General features: G+C 37.7%; 2 protein-coding genes across 4 annotated transcripts in view; both read left to right on the top strand.

Annotated features, from left to right (window-relative positions):
- Nucleotides 1–1,205, top strand: part of LOC141391480 (uncharacterized) — a 28,994-nt gene extending 27,789 nt beyond the window's left edge. Inside the window, exon 2 of the mRNA XM_073964362.1 lies at nt 994–1,205. Coding sequence (XP_073820463.1) covers nt 994–1,205 — 212 coding nt within the window. The remainder of the gene's footprint in view (nt 1–993) is intronic.
- Nucleotides 1–23,905, top strand: part of PH4alphaEFB (prolyl 4-hydroxylase subunit alpha-1) — a 147,400-nt gene that overhangs the window by 39,334 nt on the left and 84,161 nt on the right. For all 3 annotated transcript variants that reach the window (XM_073961016.1, XM_073961015.1, XM_073961014.1), the window contains one exon: nt 12,129–12,157. The gene's annotated coding sequence lies outside the window, so the exon portion shown is untranslated. The remainder of the gene's footprint in view (nt 1–12,128; nt 12,158–23,905) is intronic.

Raw genomic sequence — 23,905 nt, 5'->3', positions numbered from 1 at the left:
TGATTTTTGGTTAAAACTCAAAAATCGATCTTTTGATTTTTACTTAGATTTTAAAAATCGATCTTTCGATTTTTACACAGAACTGAAAGGTGAACTTTTCGATCATTCGATTTTATTCCCAAAAGGAAATTTTCGCCATAGATCAAGTTTGAGTTATTGCGTGATGAATTTTTGATTGTCACATATAAACGCTTGAGAAAATGGTTCAATATCCCTGTTTTTTCTTATCGTTACTACAAAAATCTAAAAGTCAAAACAGAAATTGATCTTTCGATTTTGAGTGAAAAAATCTAATAATCAAAATAGAAAATAGATCTTTCGATTTTCTGTGAAGTCAAAGATCGACTTCGATTTTTAGAGTTTTCAAACCAAAAAGTCGACGAACCGATTAATCGAAAGTCGACTTGCGTATCCCTAAGTGTAAGGTGACACACATACATACAGCGACACCTACAGCCTTCCCTTACCATCATAGTAGCAATATGTCGATATGCACTCAGCAGCACCTCCATGTACGCCAGTCATGCATTGAAGTCATTTGCTTGCTGTAATCAATGCACAATAATTCGCATTCACTTGATTCCAGTTGAGTCTTTAGTATTCCAGTTTTCGTCAGATTGATACTGCTGGGGGCTTGCTATCCACCATGGTGGGGTGTTGGTCAATTTTGGAAAGGACTACCCATTGTGGCGGTTCTATTGATACATTGCACACAGAGACTTATTGTTTACTGTTCCACACAGAGACTTCTGTTTACTGTCCCACACAGAAACTTTGGTTTTCTGTCACACACGGAGGCTTCGGCTTTCTGTACCACACGGAGATTTCGGCTTTCCGTCCCACACAGAGACATCTTCTTTCTGTACCACACTGAGCCGTTGTAGTTTCTATGAGTTCGTAGCCGTAGCTATAGTAGCGTCAGTTATTACATCGTCGTTCCCGTCATCACTAAATCGTAGAATTAACCACTTCGTGGCTTCCGTTCATCGACAGCTGTCATCAATCATCTTCGTTCATCAGCCGAGTTAACGATCATCGTCCGCCGAGTTCCCGAAGTTCATCACAGTGTCGTCAACCGAATAATCAGCAATCAGCACATTCCCGATTATCGTTTAATCGTAAAACCCGAATGTCAAACAGCTCCACCTTCCCAAACAGCGCATAACCCGATTGTCAATCAGGCTCGTCGTACCCGACCAGTGTAGAACGCGATCATCAACGCAGTTCGTCACTAATAGACAGCGGAATTTTATGCAACCCCTGATCCTAAACCGACAAATTTTAGGTGAAAAATTGTATACCCCCAAGGAAGACTTAATACCAAATTTCTGTCATGTTGGCGGGATATTGAAGCCACAACCTTCAAAATACCGGAAATCGGAAGGTACCGTACTATGGGGGCTATATGAAGACGTGGAACTATAGCGACAAATTTCAGGTGGAAAGTTTTATACCCCCAAGGAAGACTTAATACCAAATTTCACCCATTTCGGAGGAATATTGAGACCACAACCTTCTAAATACCAGAAATCCGTAGGTACCGTTCTATGAAGACGTGGACCTATACTGACAAATTTCAGGTGGAGAGTTTTATACCTACAAGGAAGACTTAATACCAAATTTCAGCCATTGCGGAGGGATATTGAGGCCACGACCTTCAAAATACCAGAAATCCGGAGGTACCGTTCTAAGGGGGCTATATGAAGACGTGAACCTATAGCGAGAAATTTCAGGTGGGATATTGCGGCTACAACTTTCAAAATACGGAAAATCGGGAGGTACCGTTCTATGGGGGCTATATGAAGACGTGGACCTATACTGACAAATTTCAGGTGGAAAGTTTTATACTCCCAACGAAGCCATTTAAGTGTGATGTGTAGGCCATAACCTTCAAAATATCGGAAATCGGGAGGTACCGTTCTATGGGGGTTATATGAAGACGTGGACCCATGCGGACTAATTTCAGGTGTAAAGTTTCGGTGGGATTTTTAGACAACAAATCCTTGTATATATTTTTGCATATGGTTCTGCATATGCTCATTTTATGCAAATATGTAAAAATATGCACGATATTCAAAATGTGCAAAAATGTCTGGGCCTAATTCGTTTTATTTTGTGATGAAACTAGTTTCTGTTTAATCAGATTTTTTCTACGACCATCCTAACCATATATGCATTTGCATAGGATTCCGCTGTCTAGTCATTAACGAACATCGTCAACACTGAAACATCAATCAACATCATCATTCCCGATCACTCATAGCAGCTGGTCTTCCTTATCACCATCCTTACTACAAGTATCCTCAAGCCTATCACTATCGCATTTCATTGAATTAGAACGTAATAGTACTTAGATCAATAAACATCCGATCGAACCCCTAGAAGGGTGAAACTAGTATTTTATTTCGTAAGGTTTTAGCCACATTATCCAACCGAAATGATTGAAATTTGGTGTTCAGTCTACATATGTTTTTGTGGGCTTATTGAATATATCAAAATTTTGTCTTTAAATAAGAGAATTTTCCTTAAAAAAGTTTTTTGACCGATTAATGGTCAGAAAGACCCTTTTTTTAAAAAATCCAAATTTCGCTTTAGACTACACTGTGACACAAAATGGAACTCAAAGTCTGGGGGGTGGAAAATTTCTTTTGGATATGAAAGTCCTAGATGAGTATACTAAGAACCCAAAAGGAAATTTTCGCCATAGGTCAAGTTTCTGAGATATCGCGCGATTAAGTTTTTGATTTTTTCCCGATAATACTTGGTAAAATAGCTCCAAATCTCTGTTTGGCGTTGTTGTAGCTTCATTTTGAGGTGACATGTCTTCAGTCAAATCGATTGACGAATCTTTTTGTACAACATTTCATTCGTCTAATTTAATGCCTTTCATATCCTTTTCGTCCTTTATTTCTTGAACCGTAGTGAAAGTACCAGAAGATGAGATTTTTCAGCATCCAAATATTCTACAAAAATGTTTCTCAGAAGATTTTTGGTACGGTTCTCTTTGGCAACTAATCAATATTGTCCCGCTTTCATTGTCCTTTTTGATGTTTACTCGGTTTAGGTTCAGAAAAAACTATGTTTGATTTTTCTGTATATTCGGCATTGGTTATTTATTGGTATGTAGACTTACCAATTAGTTATTGCTTATGTAGGCATCTGGGGTGCTTCTGAAATATTTACCACAAATAGCTCTTGTAATGATGAACACGTTAATAACAAATTTTCTTGGAGGATACATCCGGTTATCTCAATTTTTGAACCGTATATTCCGACATTAAAACGGATTTTTGAACCGGTTTTAAGTAACCGATTAAACTTATATGTATACCGTTAAAAAGCTTATAGAGTTGTCAATCAAATTAAATTAATTCGCTTCAAATCAAAAATCCGTTTTAATGTCGGAATATACGGTAAGTCTACATACCAATAAATAACCAATGCCGAATATACAGAAAAATCAAACATAGTTTTTTCTGAACCTAAACCGAGTAAACATCAAAAAGGACAATGAAAGCGGACAATATTGATTAGGTGCCGAAGAGAACCGTACCTAAAATCTTCTGAGAAACATTTTTGTAGAATATTTGGATGCTGAAAAATCTCATATTCTGGTACTTTCACTACGGTTCAAGAAATAAAGGACGAAAAGGATATGAAATGCATTGAGTTATACGAATGAAATGTTCTACAAAAAGATTCGGCAATCGATTTGACTGAAGACATTTCACCTCAAAATAAAGCTACAACAACTCCAAACGGGGATATGGAGCTATTTTACCAAGTATTATAGGGAAAAAATCAAAAACTTAATCACGCGATATCTCAGAAACTTGACCTATGGGGAAAATTTCCTTTTGGGTTCTTAGTATACTCATCAAGGGCTTTCATCCCCAAAAGAAATTTTCCACCCCCCAAAAATGCTGCTGCACAGTGCTATTCACCATTTTTTAAATTTATATTTTTAAAATTCCCTCGTATAAATACAACATTATTAAGTACATAATAAGCCCACAAAAATTTATGATGATCGGTCCATTCGTTTTCAAGCTTCAATCGACACCGCAATGTGCTTTGTTAAAAAGGGGGTAACCCCTTAATGAGGTGGTCACTGAGAAAGATAAATAACATGTTTGTCTGCAGGCTCTGCAGCTGGCACCTTTATACATTTGAAATACTCACTTTCCACAACTCAAACAACAATTAATATTATTAATATTTTAAAATTTTTTTCACAAAATTGATGAATTAGGAACTACAGACCTGGGTAACTGTAAACACCATGTGATCACTATTTACCAAACAAATGTGAAGCCAAGTCTATTACATCCAAAGCACCTAAAAATCAATTTTATAATGACCGTTACTTAAAATATTCAAATATTTGAAGATAATAAATGTTGTTAATTTTGGGAAGATATGGAAAAAAATGCACATTGCCAGCAATTATTGCCAACAAAACTACTTGACATATCAATGCCAACATTCAATATCCTTCTAATTGGAATGTTTTCTATCGACTCTGTCGTGACACTGTGCGCCGCCACGAAATTGTGTATTCAGCCCACTGCTCCACTTTATGATCCAGCTTAATGTAAATGCGAATTATTTCTCTTAAGTCATAAAAACTGTTGTTTAAATTACTTCGAAATGCATAACTAAAATTGCATGTTAAATTTTTTTGAATATAATGCTTGTATTGTACAATTGTTGCTGTTCGATTTTAATTCGTACAGATAAACATATGGTTCTGTAAACCAGTGTAGCCAAGCATCTGTCTCAATTTTTCAAGTGTGTGCGTTATTTTATCGTTGTAACATTGCATCGATTTCATTTGCATTTGATTGAAATCAATAATTGCGGTTTTTTAAATTAAAATCCATCAAATTGATGAACTTATCTGTCCATCTGCTGAAGTTGTATTCAAATAAATGAATATTTGCTGGATGAATTTAATTTATTTGTGTCGATATGTCTCCATACAGATTAATTTTGTAAACTGATTGACCTGTTGGGATTTTGTATTGCTTACATGGCTTGGAAGATGTTGCAGATGTTGAGAATGATAAGTAAAATAAATAAAATAAACATTTTGTAAAAGTAAATATGCCGAATAATCTTAATGGTATTTTTTGTTGACTTTTCATTATAAAGTTTGTAATTATGAGAAAAATATGTATTTGTTTTGTGAAACCAAGCAAAAACTTTATGCAGTTTTAAGACAAATATTGTGATATACATATGTATATACATATGTAAGACAAAGACAACCTGCATATACGATATTGTTATGCACGCACGTTTATTGGGTATTGACAAGATTCTGGCTGAGATTGCACATATTTAGGTTAGTTGCTCGATATATTGTTGGTCTAACAATGAAAACGAGAATATTTACCATCAAAAATAGTTTTATTGTTTTCTTAAGTTGTCTCCAGGATGATTTATACACTTTTTCATGCGATTAAACCAATTGTTGAAACACTTTTCCACTCCAATTGAACACCTCCAAAACATGGTTTCTGAAGACTTCAACAGTATCTTCTGGCGACGAAAAGCGTCGAACATGCCATTTTTCTTGATGTCCGGGAATCAAGTGACGTCACTGGGTGCCAAGTCAGAGCTGTACGGCGAATGGTCCATCAATTCGACGTTTTGTCCTTTCAAAAAGGCGCTGGTTTGAATCAATGTGTGAGAGCTCACTTTGTCATGGTGAACAATGATTCGTCTTTTCTTGTTCGTTTTACGAATTTCTTAGGAGACTTCAGGCCAATGAACGCAAACAAACAAAACTATTGCCGTACCAATCACACAACGTCACAAACTTTTCAGTTTCTCTGAATCGTTTCGTTCTTAAAACAAAACCAGACATTTTCAATGCAAAAAGACGAAAACCGTACGATTGCTGCAATGTACTTCTGCTATGTTGTGCCGAGTTGTTTCATTCAGCAACGCAACAAAAATAATTTTTGACAATCATTTGTTGTGCGAAAAAACTTTATGCAAAAATGTCACTTAAATGGTGTGCGCGATAAATCTTGAACGGAGAATGCCAATTTAGCCCCAAGTTTGGATTTCCTTATATTTTGTCAAAATGTAGTTAAACTTCTTAGTTTAAAATTTTTGCTTAAGTGCAGTTTAGGATCTATTCGATGACCTTTTGGCAAATTAGACCGATGTTTTTGATGGGCAAGCCTATGCTTCCTTGCATAGTGGTCCAAAACCTCTAAGTTATACGGTGACCAACTGAAATGACTGAATGGCGCGCAATATATCGAAAAAAAACTCCCAAAATAAGATGGATGGACAATGCCATCCATTCCTTTGGTACCTCCTCCGCAACACTTTTATGCTTTAGTCGATAGGGTCCAGAATTCAACCTAAATACATACTTTTTGAGGATAAGGATTTTGGTTGTGTAGCCAGTATTCAATTGTATATTTTTTCGCACTCCTGGCCTGTCTTTGCTTGGCGGGAGGGCATGCGCAACTGCCCACGAATTTGAGTCCGATCATATGGCACTAGAAATAATTTTGAGTACCGCTAGTTTTTCACAGGTGGAGCCCAAAACATTCAAGGACTATCAGATTGTTGCTTGCCAGTAGATAGAAATGTTTCTGTCGAGGAAGTTGACACTGCGATGGAAAACCTGTTAACAGTTTTCCGCAATGCAATTCAGGTTTCTGTGCCAAAAAGAAGGCCATGTAATAAGACGTTATGAGACCTACCTCCCAGGATTTTGAGGTTCATACGTGAAAGAAGAAGAATTACGCGTACTTACGTAGGTCAATGGATCCGACAGGATTCTCGGGTCTAAGAACTGATATACGTAATTTGGATAGGATCATAGCTGATGCCATACAAATATATGAACAGGAACGTTACCAGGGGTTCTTAGAGGGTATAACCGTTAATAATAAAACATTTGGGCAAGTTAAAGTAGCTGCTGGTCTTGCCTCCAAAGAGCCAATTGGAGTCTTGAAGAATGCTGATGGTGAGCGTATAAATGATGATGGTGTGAAGGTCGAGGTATTAGCCGATCACGTCCAAGGTATGTTACGACCCATGAATGGACACGTGGACCAGTCTTTCCATAGCTCGATCGGTCCAGCTGTCGAGGGTTTGTGCGATAGATCACCATTGGAAACATTCTCCGATGCATTTAGAGCAGATGGTTCAACAGTTGAGAGCGTCGATAGGTGGAATGTTGCAGGTTTCATCAAACCCAGCTGCATAAGCAAAGCAATTGCCGAACAAAAAATCTAGTGGGTTGGACGGAATCCACATGCTGCATTGAAAAATGCCGGGTCGGTGATTTTTGGATACTTGTCCATCCTCTTTAATCATTGCTTCAACTTGGGTTACTTCCCTAAAGCATGGAAGGAGGCAATGATTGTGCCCATATTGAAACGGGGTGCACCGCCTGATGAATGTGGGAGCTATCGGCCCATTTCACTGCTCTCGGCTTTTGATAAATTATACGAATACTTCATATTGAAGCGTTTAAGAATTCTGGTCGAGGACTAAAGGGTGCTTAAAGATAACCAATATGGTTTCAGGTGGGGGCACTCAACGTCTCACGCCTTGTCTGTCTTTTCGACATATATTCTGAAGGGCTTCGAAAAGAAATATGGTACAATAGCTGTAAGCCTTGACGTTGCTAAAGCCTTTGACTCGGTCTGGCACTCGGGAATTCTATATAAATTGAAACAGTATGAATTCGACCAGCAAACCTGCAGACTGGTGGCAAGTTTCCTAGAGGAAAGACACTTTAATGTAAAAGTGGGCGATCGGCTTTCTAGCCCCAGGTCAATTAAAGCAGAGATACCTCAGGGGTCACTTTTAGGCCCTCTGCTCTACAATATTTTCGTAAGTGACATGCCCGAGCCTCCTCAAGGGGGCTTCTTACTATCGTATGCTGACGATGTCATACTGGCTATGTCAGGCCCCAGAGCAAACACTCTGTGTTGCCGCCTTAATGTTTACCTTGAAACATTACATAGGTAGTTTACTATGTGGGACCTCAAGCTAAACGGGGGCAAATGCTCGGCGATTGTTTTTCGGGGTAAGTCGAAAGTTGTGTACTCTAACTTTAGGTCCTATAGGCCAAATTTAAAAATCGGAGATGAGGTGATATTAGTGTCCGACAAAATCAGATACTTTGGTGTCATATTTTGCTAAGACACGTTGATTTTATCCTTGGTAGGGCCAACAAAATTTACTTTGGGTATCAAGGGATTCTACGTCACAATGGTGGCTTATCAAAAATAATCAAACTTCTGATATACAAACAAATTATAAGACCCGTAGTCTCATATGCCTTCCCGCTATGGTTCTTCATATCGTCAAGCCAAATGGAAAGGCTTAGGAGATGGGAGAGGTCAATCCTGACGTATTGCTTGGGTATGTGGCCAACAATAACGGAAGATGGGACATATAAACGACCTTCTTGTAGGGCCATTTACGACAAGGCGGGCATTGAAAGAATAGATCATTTCCTCATGAGAGGGGACCTTAACTTTATAGAGGCCGCAGAAAACCTTGATAATTCACTGGTTCAGAGATCCCTACAATATTCTCTTGATATTGATGCATCGGTCTCACGCAAGCATTTACCACCCGCAGCAATACCCAAACTAAATAATGAAGGTATTTTATACAATAATGATAAATTACTTTTTTACCACAGAAGGTTTAATACACTAAATACTACTGACACAGTTTATATAACTTCCCAGTAACAAAATATTACACATTTGTAAATAGTTGTAATAATTAGTTTTAGTCCATACATTGTTTTTACTTTCATTTTTATACCCTCAGCCTTTAGGCTAAGAAGGGTATATACACTTTGATACGATGAAAATGTGCCTCATCGAAATAATGGTTTTAGACCCCAAGTATGTTTGGACGAAATGTGTTTCAGACAATTTGGAGTCGATATAGCCATGTCCGTCCGTCTGTCTGTCCGTCTTTCCGTCTGTCCTGCTGGCTGGAGCGCACGATAACTCTCGAACGGATGAACCGATTCGGTTCAAATTTTGGCTTCCGTAATATTTTGCCCAAACTTAAGTTCGAAGATGAGCTACATCGGTCCACTCCTTCCGGTACCTCCCCCACAAAAGTTCGAAAATGTTCGGAAAGTTTGTGCGCACGATAACTGTTGAAGGGAGTGACCGATTTGGTCCATACTTTGTATAGCGTAAACTTTCTACCAGAGGAATATGAGGTTTTAATACGGTCTCAATAGGTCCACTCCTTCGGGTACCTCCCACACAAAATTTCGGAAAAGTTCAGTTTAGGGCCATCTCTCGAATCGCTTTGATTTTTGTTTTAGCAACTTGTATTTACTGCCCTCCATACGACGGTACAAGTTTTATTAGGGGCAAGTCCATACTTCCTGAGAAAATAGCATCAAAGTTACAAAAACCCCTATGACACCGTGTGAGGTGGTTGGAGTGCAAGAGAACTCCCGAACGGATCTGCCGATTCGGTCCAAAATATGTCCTTAGTAATATTTTGTCCAAACATAGTTTAGGTTTGAAGATAAGCCATATCGGTCCACTCCTTCAGGTACCTCCCCCACAAAAGTTCGAAAATGTTCGGAAAATTTGTGCGTACGATAACTCTTGAAGGGAATAACCGATTTGGTCTATACTTTGCACATTATGAAATTTCTACCAGACTTAGATGAGGTTATAATATGGTCCAATCGGTCAACTCCTTCGAGTACCTCCCATACAAAATTTCGGAAAAGTTCAGTTTAGGACCTGCTCTCGAACCGCCTTGGTTTTTGTTGTAACATCTTTTATTCACTATCCCCTATACGAAGGTACAAGTTTCCTCAGGGGCAAGTTCATACTTTCTGAAAAAATAGCCTGAAAGTTGAACAGCAAACCCTATGACACCATGTTTATGGGTGGAAGCGCAAGATAATTCTCGAACGGATCTGCCGATTCCGGCCAAAATTTGGCCTTCGTAATATTGTTTCCAAACTTAGTTTAAGTTGGTAGATAAGCCATATCGGTCCACTCCTTCAGGTACCTTCCCTACAAAAGTTCAAAAATATTCGGAAAAATTGTGCGCACGATAACTTTACTTTTTTGTGTGTTTCAATTTGCACAGGCTGAGGGTATATCTCTGTCGGCAAAGCCGACTGATACTTTTTTACTTGTTTAGTTTTTAGTTCCATTTTCTATGATTATGCCCGTTTTTAATATTGTATTTTTTTGGGCTTTATTTATACATGCACACAGTTCTATTGTTAACAAATTATGCTCAATTAGACAAGTGCTAGCAGTGTTCCTACAGCAAGTTAATCGGATGTTAAGAAGGAGGCGAAAAGCCACATTTTTATTTATATTGTTATAACAGTAAGCCAACCTGTTTAGTTGTAAGATTGATTCTCAATAAATTTGGCCATAGGCAAAAAGCAAAGCAATTGTACACGCAATTATTACGGTACAAATTTGTTTAAGGGTAAGCCAATACTTTCTGAGAAAATGGCGTGAAAGCTGTAAAAAAACCCATAAGGTCACCATCTGTAGTCGTTGGTGCGCCATACTGTATATCGTAATATTTGTTGGAATATTAGATCAAATTCGTAGATGGTCCTTGTTGATCCTCTCCTTCCGCAACCTCCCCCACAAAAGTTTAGCAGTTGTTTGCTAAAATGGTACTCGCGTTTTCTCTTGAAATGAGCCACCGATTTTGTCCATAATTCGCACCTCATAATGTTTCTACCAGACGTGGAACAGGTTTCAAATGTTTCCAACAGTGCAGTTTAAGGTCATTATGACATTTCTTGCAGCATGTTGTGCTCGCAACCCCTAATACGACAGTACAATTTTTTCGGGCGACAAGTCAATAATTCCTGGAGTATAGGTCCCATAATCTTTAAATTTCTTTCAAGCTCTCAAAAAAGCCTGTATTGGAGAATATCTTAGGGTACCTTCCTAACAAAAGTTCGATGTTCGATGCGGTATTATTTTTTTTCGTTGGCAAGTCCATGTTTCTGACATATAATGGTACAAAAGTATTTTTGTTGTGCAGCCACACGCAGAGATGAAATATTGTAGGAGCAATCACATTCTAAGAACAAAATACCGTATTTTAAAAATCTGAAAATATATATTGTTCATTCAATAATATATTTTGTGCCATTATGGTTCCAGACACAAAATATATGGTTGGAGCAACAATATAAATTTTCAGATTTTTAAAATACAGTATTTTGTTCTTATAATATGATTGCTCCTACAATATCTTTTCTCTGCGTGCAGTATCCGATCTGTCCACAAATGAAAGTTTCAATTCACACATTCACTTTTTTATATCTTTAAACTTATTTACTTTAGTGGCAGTTTACAAACTAATAATTTCATTCATCATGCCCTTCTTGAAATAATGGTTTAGTCGATTTGTTTGTAATTACATAGTTATGTCTACCAAACATTTTATCAGACTAAAAGCCGTACAAAACTGTATAGCAAACTTTGAAAAATAATAATAAATGTACAATCACATTAAATGGAACACGTTTATAATTTAAAAAATTTTTCACGCTTATTTAGTTCAATCATAATTTAATAAATTTCAAAAGTTATGATGTTCGTGTGCATATCTGTATAGGTTTCGCCACATCCGACAAACGACAACATTAAAGTTCAGCTTTCTTTCAAGAATCTATTAAACAAAGTTATAAAAATAATCAATGCTAAATAAAAACGATTTCATGTTTCAAATATTCCAGTTCAAAATTGTGTTAATGTATTAATTCTCTATATGTGATATTACTTCACTCTTTTAGGCCATATTCAATGAAAGTGAAAATAGAACTTATGAAAACCTGTTTCTGAACCAAAACTGAAAAAGAAGTTGACGACTCATAAATTAGAATCTTTAATAGGTTATGTCATACCGAGTGACAGATGCATTTGTAGCGTTTTGCAAGTTGTACTTTTGTACATATGTATTTATGTATGCATATATACAAATGTTCAAAACGTGTCTTGTTAATTTTCACTTATTATAATAAAAGTATGTGATTATTTTGTGTAGACTTTTTACTAAAAAATATGTTGTTATATATTTGTACTAATATCGTCTTTTTTTATGTTTATTTTCAGATATTGTTTCTAATTAATATAAACTAAAGGTACGTTTTAGTTTAAGAATGTTAATGCCTCTTTATGAGTAAGACTTAAAAAATAAAATGAAATAAAAATAGCATTTTTTATCGCTTAAATATCCAAAATGTCAAAATTAAACAGGTGATGAGTACCCACGTCACGAAAGGTTGATGTACTTCTTTCCCCTCGGCAGTATAGCCGACGTCTTTTGTTCACATTTTTATATATTTTATTTTTATGACTATGTTACGAGTGTATTAATAACTTTGCACTTACTTAGTTCCTACAAGGGGAACTAGACAACTTTCTGGCCTAGACAACACGCAGTGTTGCCAGCACGCAGTGTTGTCATTTGTCATTTTTTGAATAGTTTGAAAGTTTCTATCCTAAGCCTATTCAGGACAGTTTGACACACGATTATGTGTTGGGTTGTATACAGTGACTTAAAAACTCACTTTGCAAAAAAATAGAATTTACTTGTGAACATTTTCGTTTGATAATTTTCAAAACTTTCGACGTGGATAATCACGGCAAGAGTGTGCATCGATCAAATTAAATCTTTGCATGTCTATAAAGGACCATCCTATAATACTATGAACAACATCTTTAATGAATTCCATCGTGGCCGACATTCGCCAAAATCGAAGGTCGTTATGGTCGCCCAGAATCGAACGTTGTACCAGAAAAAACAAAGCAGTGCGTGAACGGATAATGCAAGATCGCCATGTTATATACTGCAAGATAGAGGTGCCATTGGGCATTCCTTCCACTAACTAACATTTGCTATTGCATGAACACCTGGACGCAAAAATGGATTTTTCTCGCTAGATCCAGCAAAATTGGTTAATCGCTCAAAAAAGGATCTTGTGGATTGGTGCAAAGAAATTGTGAATAAAGACAAATGCGGTACTTCAAACGACATTTATAAGATCTTCACAGATGACGAATCTTGGATCTATCCATAGGAGCACGAAACCAAACAGGAATCGACCGTTTGGGTCTTTGAAATCGTGCCAAATGCAACGAAAGTTGTTCATGGAAGAATACCTTCGAAGCAAATTGTCGCCTGTTTCTTTGGTAAAACTGACCGTGTGGCGACTATACGGCTTGAGAAATGTAGGACGGTTGAGTGTTACACTACAATTTGTTTGCCTGAAGTCTCCTGAGAAATTCGAAAAACGAACAAGAGAATACGAATCATTCTGCATCAGAATAATGCGAGCTCTCATACATCGGTTCAAACCAGCGCATGTTTGACCGGACAAAACGTAGTCATGTGCCGTACAACTCTGACTGGGGATCTAATGACTTCATTTGACACCAGCTCATTAAGAAAAAAAGAGTGGTCAACGATTTTCGTCGCCAGATGATGCTGTAAAAGCGTTAAAAAATCATATTTGGAAGTGTCTCAATCAAGCCACTGTAAAGAGCCCAACACATAGTCGTATGTCAAACTGTCCTGAGTACGCTTAGGCTAAAAACTGTCAAACTTTCCAAAAGAAATGTCGAATGACGCCTGACGACACTTCGTGTTGTCTAGGCCAGAAAGTTTTCTAGTGCCCCTCGTATAAGCCGAACTAAGAAAAGATTTTCATTCTACTCTGTTTGTTGCTTTGTTTTTTTGAAATACCGCGTATTTTCATCTCTTCTTTCACTTTTTGCTCCATCGAAGCTTTGGCCTGCTAGTCCTGCGTGCACCGCCATGTGGTCCGTTTTTATAGCAGATACAGCTCGTGGTTCATACGACATCGATATTCACCATCAACGCTGATTGGCCCGTAGATCTTTCGAAGAATTTTTCTCTGTAACACTAAGCACTGTCTTATCTGCTTGCGGAAGCACCCAGGCTTCGGAACCATACATTAGCACGGGTATTATTAGTGTTTTGTAAAGCGTTATTTTTGTTGGCTTTGTTTTAAACTGCTTACTTAAGGCAAAGTAGCATTTGTTGGCCAATACCATTCTTCTTCTTACTTAACAACTGATGTTTTTTGTGTTTATGGAGGTTCCTAGTACGGATAGGTAAGTCGACTTTCGATTAATCGACTAAACGAAAACTCGTAGTCGACTTTTGTCTAGAGGGAACATCGCATAATCGATTATCTTGTGATCCATTTTCGAGTTTGCCCATAGATTGTTGACTTGGCCGTTTTACAGATTCAAGAAACGACTTGATAATCGACCAATTTGCGATTATAATCGATTTTCTGCGGTTATGAAAAAGTGGAAAGTCGAGTTTTAAGACAACTGGCGCCGAATTACGGAAAAATCGAACTATAAAAATCGAGAATACCACCAACCGTACATTTACCAATAGGTTTTTTACACTAGCTATGAATGTCATATGACACGAAATAAAAACATTCCATATCTAACCACGCAGGCAAAGTGGAGACGTAATTTTACTGCATTTTGCTGATATGGACGCAAAAAGTTGCGTCATATTAGCGATTGTATAACTATGGAAAATTTCAGCACGTACCACATTGATAGATAGTGTAAACAACCCCTAAGGCAGATGCATTAGCAATCTGTTACATCAATGTCTAAAAGTTTTACAAAAATAAATCATTTCGTACATTTTTCATTCATTCCGAAATTATTACCCAAAGTATTGTTCAGCGAATTCCACAGATAGTCCATATTTACAGTAGGCAATTTTCCATGCGGCAATTGCCAGTTTGTCGGTGAGAGAGGGTGTTGAGAGTCGAAAGGCTACCATATGTCTCTCCTCTCTACCGCCGTAATGGAGACATAGAATGCAAGTTGCTTCAACAAAAATCAAAGTGATTAGAGAGCAGGTACTAAAGTGAATTTATCCGAAATTTTGTGTGGGAGGTACCCGAATAAGTGGACAAATACAGTCCATATTCAGACATGATCTCTATCTGGTAGATACATTACGATGTGTAAAGTATGGACCAAATCAGTCACCCCCTTCAAGAGTTATAGTGCGCACAATTTTTCCGGACATTTTTGAACTTTTGTGTGGGAGGTACCTGAAGGAGTGGACCGATATGGCTTATCTTTGAAATTAAACTATATTTTCACAAAATATCACGAAGGCCAAATTATGGACCGAATCTGCAGATCCTTTCGAGAGTTATCTTGAGCTTCACCAACTACATACGGCGTCACAGGGGTTTTTTGTAACTTTCAGGCTATTTTCTCAGGAAGTATGGACTTGCCCCTGATGAAACTTGTACCGACGTATGGGGGGAAGTGAATACAAGTTGCTACAACAAAAAACGAAGCGATTCAAAAACACATCCTAAACTGAACTTCTCCGAAATTTTGTGTGGGCGGTAAACGAAGGTGTGAACCGATTGAGTTTATATTGGAACCTCATCTAAGTCTAGTAGAAATTTCATGATGTGCAAATCGGTTACTCCCTTCAAGAGTAAACGGGCGCACAAATTTTCCGAACATTTTCAAAATTTTGTGGGGAAGGTACCGGAAGGAGTGGACCGATATAACCCATCTTCGAACTTGAACTAAGTTTGGACGAAATATTGCGAAAGCCAAATGTTGGACAAAATTGGTTCGTTCAAGAGTTATCGTGCGGTCCAGACAGGCAGACAGACGGACGGACATTGCTCAATCGAGTCCAAATTGTCTAAAACACATTTCGTCCAAACATACTTGGGGTTTAAAACCATTATTTCGATGAGGCACATTTTGCCCGTATGAAAGTGTATATACATACCCTCGTTAGGATATATGCTAGGGTATAAAAAGTTAAAAATAAATAATAACTAAAACATTAAGTACAGTGTTTTATTTGTAAATGCACTAAGAACTTGAAAATAATTTTTCGCTTAGCCTCAATAAGTATATTATTCTTCATGATGGAATCTCTCAAATAAAACGCGCGCATTTACATTTAATATGGTGACAAAATCAAACCGCAAGCGTTTTATTTGAGAGATTCCACCATGAAGAAGAATATACTAATTGAGGCTAAGCGAAAAATATTTTCTAGTTTTTAGTGCATTTACAAATAAAACACTGAATATATCTTTGGTCTGTTCGTCCTTGTCTTCGGTTGGATAATGAGGGCAAATAAAGCAGATATTGGAGAATTTAGCTTTTATTCGAATTGTTGTATTCTCTGAGGTGAAGCTGGAGACCGGATGTTTTAACCTCCGACCAACTACAAATTTGCAACCAAACTCATGTTTTGTGTCATGGCAGCTATAATACAGTACGTCACCTTTACGTGTTGTTGTGACGTCTTTCCCAAACCATCGTATTTTTGAATGACAGTAATTTCGGCCTTATACTTTTCAAGTACATCTGCCAATACGTAAACTGCACCTTCTCTATAAAGAGTGCAAACATTCCAGGTACAGATTCGCAGATCATGGTCCCTAAAGCATTTGTGGGGGTCGTCAACTTTAGACGGGTATGTTTTTCTTTTCCTTTGTTTTTTCATAGTTGGATACTTTTTTCTAGGAGAAGATTACTAACCGACGCCCAAACCCAAGTTTTTATCGTTATTATACATAAGTGAACGCGAGTCACATGTTAGCTCACTAGACCAGGGTTCACCTGTCCACTTGAGTTGAAGATAGATAATTCCTGGGCTTTGCCATGTTAAAGCCGGTCAGGACCGTTGCTAAACTATGTATTTATGTATATGCACATTTTTATGTACATATGTATTGTCCCCGAAAAATATACAAAAAATAATTGCAATCTATTTCAAAATATATCTGTATTTTGTCATATCGTGTTTGGTATTTTAATCTTACTAATGGATTTTTCCAATTTGCGTAAAGGCTAAAAATTTTTTTTGGTTAGTTTTGTTAGATACTATTTCCACGTTTAAATAATTCAATAATGTCATAAAAAATTAAAACTTGTCAGTAACATCATAAAATGAAAACAAACTGGACAAACTGTTTAATGCGAATGTTGTTTTTATTACTTTTTTATTGTTTCTGTCTGAAAAATCGCAGTTGTTTTATATAACACAATTTAAATTTATGCAAAATATACATACTCAGTTGTTATCATAAATTTAATATTAACAATCAATAGACATGATCATCATGGCTAATGTCGGCTTAATTCGATTAAAGTTTGGTAATTATTTTTTATTATCAAAGTTGTTATAAAAATTAATAATTGCACGTAGTAGTAGTGCAGTGATTAAGGCAGCATTTTAGTTCTTTATATACTACTCTACTTGTTTTCTCGCAAAATGGCGATGCGATAGTTTTCGGTTTCCATAGTTCACCGAGTCAACTGGATGCAACTGGAGGTTTAGTACCTTAAATGCATCAACATGGTCTTATCACTGTTTACCGCTAGTGACAGCATTTTTATTCAATTATCAAAGGTGGCTGTTAGGTCTGGCAAAAGTACGACTCAAGATGTTGATTAGGGTGAATTTTCGGTTTTTTTCTCAATAAATTTTGAATGAAAGTTTGCTAATTAATAACTATAATAAACATATATTCCATATAAATATTGAAAATGGTCAAATTTATCATCATATTATTTCATATATCAGCAAAAATGTCTAAAATCGTCTTTTCCATTTCAAAAAAATCAAAAAAAAATTTTGATACTACATCTATGATTTTTGGTACATAGATTAAGAAAAAAATCGTCATTCCAAATCTGTTTTCGTTACCAACATTGATTGTTGCGCGCAAAAGATATGACCGTTTTAATTATGCTAATTAGAAAAAATTCTAAAAAAATCGCGGCTTAATATAGTAAGCTGTTATATGCTAATTAGAAAAAATTCTAAAAAAATCGCGGCTTAATATAGTAAGCTGTTATATCCAATTGTCGTTAACTGAATTCGCACCCTTTGAGAATATGCAAAAAAAATTCAAAAAGTTTCAATGGATTCGCGAAAAATTAAATTTATTAAATAATTTCACGTATTTACAAACATATTTTTGAAACAATAGCGCTTATACTTACAAAAAAATATATAAAAAAATTATAGCAGCATCCAGACATTGTGAGGAATAAAATGAAACCTAAGTCGTGAAGTTTGCAGCTATAGTATTCGTGTTATTTGCAAAAATACAATGAAAATGTGACGAAAAAAATAAAAATTATGTTATTCTAATTTTATTTTTTATGGTTTTATAGGAAATGTTGAAGAAAAAATGATTGAGTTCTTCGTCATTTTCGTCCAAATTTCACGCAATAATGAAGATATTCCGTTGCAACAACCTTTTTACTTATAGTTTTCCTATTGGCGAATATTTTTAGAACATTATATTAAATCACAAGGAATTCCAATTGTGGCATAACATTAAAATAATGTTATATTGAATATTACAACATTTGAAACGCATATAAACCGCGTAATAGTGAAAATGACATGATGCGCATCCGATTTTCCAAAACAGCGAATCAATCCCTCTTATTTGATATACACTTTGTGAAATTCCATTTGACGACCACGATGTAGCATCAGTTGCATGTTAGGGTGCAAAAAACAGTAAAATGCCCATAATTTCCACGAAGTACATTTGCATTTTATGCGCATCCGATTTCAATGATCACCATTAAAAAATACATCATCCTATGTCATTTCAATGCGATCCATCAAGAACCGTGGATGTAGCATCGCACTCAGTTTTTAGAAAAACTCTATTATATCTCCGGATTCGCGAACGTTTTTCAATATCTGTTTTCGCACATTTTAAATATGCGTTTCGCTCTATTTATCTAAGTAGGAATCACACATCTAAAACGCGTCTAAATACGCGATATTTTCAAAAATATTTTTTGCATATTTTCGAAATTTGAGGGGTATCATATCCGCCGATCTAGTGGATGGATTTAGACGCGCAAAGGCTTGTTAGATTCAGAACGTAAAAAAACTAAATTCACGCGGGTTTCCACTGAAATCGAAAGGCATTTGTAAGTTTTGAATCCAAAAAACTGGTTTTTTTAAAAAAAATACGCACAAAAATTTCGACTTTAAGCTGAGATTGTTGTGAACCTTTGAAGGCTACACGCCCTAGTTATACATCAAAAAATGCGTAATCGCGAGCACTTCAATCTCATAATCAGTTTTTAAACGAGTACAGTTGCGCGTTCCAATTAGAGCAAAAATTCAAAAAACCCAATTTTTCAGTCTTCAAAATGTCAGCATCCGTTTGAGATTGATGCGGTGGTTATATTAAAAAATCATACATTAGAAACTTCATCTCTGAAGTGTGTTCTTTAACTTCTTCTTTGAACATTATACTCTACATTGTATTGTAAAGCCACTAATTGAAAACTGACTTAAAAAAAATCGTTTCCTTCAACGATTTTTTTCTATTTTTTTACATTAATATGACCACAGCTTCCGCTCAAATTATAATTTTAAGAAATCCATCGGTGAATCGTGCTAAAACAGTTTATTTTACCTAAATGCGTTCAAAAGTTATGGTATATTACAACAATTCGCGAGATACAATACCCCATACCTCAGTTTCAACAGAAGTAAATTTTCTACAAAAAGGCCGATATATCATTTTATATCATACATAATTTTATTTTATATATCATATCAATTAAAAATGATTTGTGTGGGACCTTTTTAAATATTTAAATGGAATAAAAGTTATTATAGTCCATAATAAGCAAAAGGTTATTCATTCAACCAACAGGAAATAATATTTTTTTTTAACAAATTTTTTTTTCAATTCGTAGTATTTTTTAAATTTTTTTCAAGTGATTTGTGAGTGGTTTTTTTTTAAATACTTAAATAAAATAAACGTTATTTTAGTAATAGGTTAGGTTACGTTGAAAAGAGGGGTGATGCAGGATCCCACATGTCCGTGTGGACATACACTTAAGCGCTCTAATTTGTGGTCAGGTTAAGTTTGTATATTTATTGTATGAATTAGTTAAATTCCTGATTATTTTATTGAGATTAGTCTAGGATTTCTGTCAAGTTGACATAGTCTCTTAATGTTTTGAGCTCGATTGTCCTGATAGGGTCGAGTCCTTGTATTATGCCGCTCCCTAGTAGCTGGTTTCTCGGGTTTGTGAAGGCCTGGCAATGATAGAGGTAGTGTGTTCCAACGTTTCGTCGTCCTCTCTGCATGCCCCGCATTCACTGCTTTCTGAACAACATATTTTGTGCAGGAGCGCTTGTAGCCCCAAGTGTCCTGTAAGGTTACCCGTCAGTCTACTGATGTCTGTTTTACTTAGTAAAAGTAGTCCCTTTGTTTTGTCCTCGTCTAGGTTCCCCCATAGGATTTTTGTTTTTCTTCCCTTGACTTCTCTATTCCAGAGGGATATATACGCATCTTTTGCTCATGCCTTTAGCTCTATACACGTCGCCTTTAAGGGCTTGGCGTTTCTAGGCTGACTGTAGGTTGCTCTCTGGCCTGTTTTGCTAAGGAGTTTGCTATTTCATTATCCCTAATCGCAATATGCCCTGGTACCCATATAATGTTTACCATGCCATGTTGGGAGTAGTTGTTAATAGACTGTATGCATTCCAAGACAGTTCTTTTTTTTTCACTGTCTTGGTTGTTATAGTCGTGATGGCTGCTTTGCTGTCCGTAAGGATGTTTGCAGTGGTGGGCTTTGTTGAGTGTCAAACCAGTTCAGACACTCTGTTATCGTATTATGATCTGGCAGTCGGAGGGAGATTTTCGTTTCCGGTTCCATTATATGTAGACCCAGTCCGGTTCTCCCCTCTAGCACAGCCCCAACCGTAAACCCGCAGCTTCCACCTAGAGTTCCGTCGATCCACATGTCTCTGTCTGGTATAAAAGCTTCACCCAAAGCTACTTCACTGGTTTCAGGTATGCGGTCTGATACTATTTGGTTTATAGATTTACCCGTTGTGACCTTTAGTATGTTTTGGTGGTATGTTTGGTGCTCTCTACTGATCCACTCGCTCATCGACTTTAGCCTTGTAGCTGCGATGGCTGCCTCATACCTTACCTGAATTTCTGTTGGGTGTACAAACAAATTTATTTCTAAAGCCCTAGTTGGTGTGGTCCTCATTACGCCGCTAATGCTTAGGCAACATGTTCTTTGGACTTTTTGCAATATCTTCGCATTGCATTTTTTTGCCCAAAGCTGTCCACCATACCACAGACGCGTATGTTAAGATTGGTCTAATTACGCCTCTGTATAGCCAGTGTGCCATCCTAGGATTGAAACCCCATTTTGAGCCTATTGCCCTTCTACATGTTGACCCAACAGCTTTGGGCCTTGTCTGACCTTTCTTGAATATGGTCTTTCCAATTAAGTTTCCTATCCAGAATTACTCCTAGGTATTTAACTGTGGGGGAAATATTTATTGTCTTATTTAGGAAAACTGGTTCCTCGAAGTTTCCCACTTTCGTTTGCCTAGTAAATAGACTTATTTCCGTTTTTCCGGGTTAACATTCAGACCTCTCGGTCTGGCCCAGTTGTATGCAATTTTGATAGCCGTTTCTGCTTTCCCTCCTTACTTGGGCATTCCTCATCTGCTTGCCCTAGTCTTTCTTTTACTCGTTTTCCGAACATAGTCCAATTTGTTTTGGATTCGTTTCGGAAGGTTGTCGGTTTTGGCGGTGGCCTCGCTACTTTAAATGCAATATACGTATGGTCTGAGAAGGAGTATTCCTCCAAAACCCTCCTCTCATGTACCTCGCTTATTAAATTTTCTGAACATATCGTTATATCTAGTATTTTCTCCCTAACTCTTTTAACAAAGGTTGGTGTATTTCCTGAGTTAAGTGTAATCAGGTCGTTAGTAGTACTACACCACGAGCTGTGATGAGAGTTAGCATCGCTACCTACTAGTACTTCGTTACCTGTTTGCTTGATCCTTCTCACCAGTTGCTGGAATTCCGACGAAGATGGTAATGTCGGGGAGTCAAACGGCAGGTATAGTGATGCCCGGTATATATTTCCATTCCCCTGCTTCAATACTGTGACGTCCGACGATGACAACTCTGGAGAAAAAAGAAAGCATACGTTTTTGTGGCATATAATGTAGGTCCTCGGGCGGGATCCCGTATTTGCGTAAAAAAGATGATAATATACATGGTTCAGTTCAGAAACCTTGTTTTTTATGGTCCAAGGTTCTTGCATTAATCCAATATGTATATTACCTTTAGTTATTTTTTCCATCAGGGCTAGTGTTGCCGTCTCGCTCCGATGGAGGTTGACCTGGATGACCTCAATCATTGGTCCTCCAGTAGGTTGGCTTCCTGGGAGGCGCTGATTTGCTCTTCTGCTCCTCCCTCCTGGGTATCTTTGGTAGGTTTGACCTCCTGGGTGATAGTCTTGGCATTCTCTTCGTCGCCCACTCTTGCCTTTCCAATCTTAAAGTACACTGAGTTCGAGACGAAATACGCCTTTCCCTTAGTCTTGGCAAGCCCGGCAAGTGAGAGGTCGTCAATCCCCACCACAAGGAGAGTGCCGTCTTCTTTCTCCTCCCACCTCTTCACTTCCAAGGTCTCATTTTGGACACCAAGGACTTCGACACCAAGGACCGTCTCGAGCTTGCAGCCGTACCCCTTGACGTACACCGACGCTTTGATCAAGTGAGGAATTTCGTCTTTCCTCACCAGCTTTAGTCTGCCACCTTCCCATGGAGTTGCTATGCTGCAGAGTTTGTGTGTGGGTCCAAGTGATACAATAGGAGGTCCCCCCTGGGCTCACAGCAGTCGATTTTTATTGAAACACGCCCTTTCAGGATTTGTTCCAGTAGCTTGCCGTTGATCAACTTCTCGATCTTCAACAAATTGTCTTTATGTAGCCTTCCAGATCCTTTGCTGGTGTCGATTACTGCATAGCACAGATCGTCCCTGTAGTATCTCTTGGCTACCTTGGCGTAAGTCGATGGCGGTTCCGTTCCTGTTTCCGCGTCCATCTTCCTCTTCAGGATGGTCTTAGACTTCCTTGTTGAGTCCCGGGCCATTCCACAAGGTTCCGACGTCGAGCTCACCCCCTTCGTGTCCGAACTCGCCTCACCAGTCTCCGTTGAAGGATACTTTTGGCAGTCTCCTCTGCTTGGGTCCTGATGGGGTTTGTCCTGGGCATTTGAAAGTGGGAAACCCTTTTTCTTCTTACTTAACGGAGTTCTGCGCCTCAGGATACCTTATCCTTTTCGCCGCTTCCGAAGAAGTGGAGAAGTGTCTGTGGTACCCTGTGAAGCATTCCGCTGTTGCTCTCTATTTGGTCTCGCCATAAAACATACTAACCTTTATCGCGAACATTATAATTTTGGTCTCATTTGATTCGCCGTGAAGTTTTTATTTAAAACTAATTATATTGTAATTTTTGACGTGTAAATTACAATATAGGGGAGTTTACCGTTCTCCTACTAGGCGCGTCTTCCCGGGTGGCGGATGGAAAGGGGTATCTGCGATGTGTGGAATCGGAGCTGACCTAGGGCAACCAAAGCCGGACCCGGTCCCCCACATCGTGGAAACCTTGGGGGTCTTCAGACCCTTTGTGGACCAAAAATTGGATCGGGTAGTTCCTTTAAACAAATTAACTAAAATGGGTAGAAAGAATAGGAAAAATAAAGTTACGGTGCAGGGAGTTGTTAACCCAGTACCGGCGGCAAGCGTTGGTGAGACCACAAGTCATGTAATCAAGTGATTGTGATCCGACTGTTTTAGGTGTGGATGCCTTGGCACCTACAGCTGTACTCGTTACAACATCAACTTTAACCCCCAAAATAGATGATGACCTGGCAATTCAAATGGAACACGATTTAGCCAGGGTTGGTGAAAACCAGTCTACTGCAGACAGGACCGCAGGTATGAGCGGGGACGACTTGCACGGAACCCTCA

This window comes from Musca autumnalis, unplaced genomic scaffold, assembly GCF_047663935.1.
Source record: "Musca autumnalis isolate F117 unplaced genomic scaffold, ASM4766393v1 scaffold_1, whole genome shotgun sequence".
Classification (NCBI taxonomy): Eukaryota; Metazoa; Arthropoda; class Insecta; order Diptera; family Muscidae; genus Musca; species Musca autumnalis.
The sequence above is the reverse complement of the archived record's forward strand: the minus strand, read 5'-3'. Positions and strand labels throughout refer to the sequence as shown.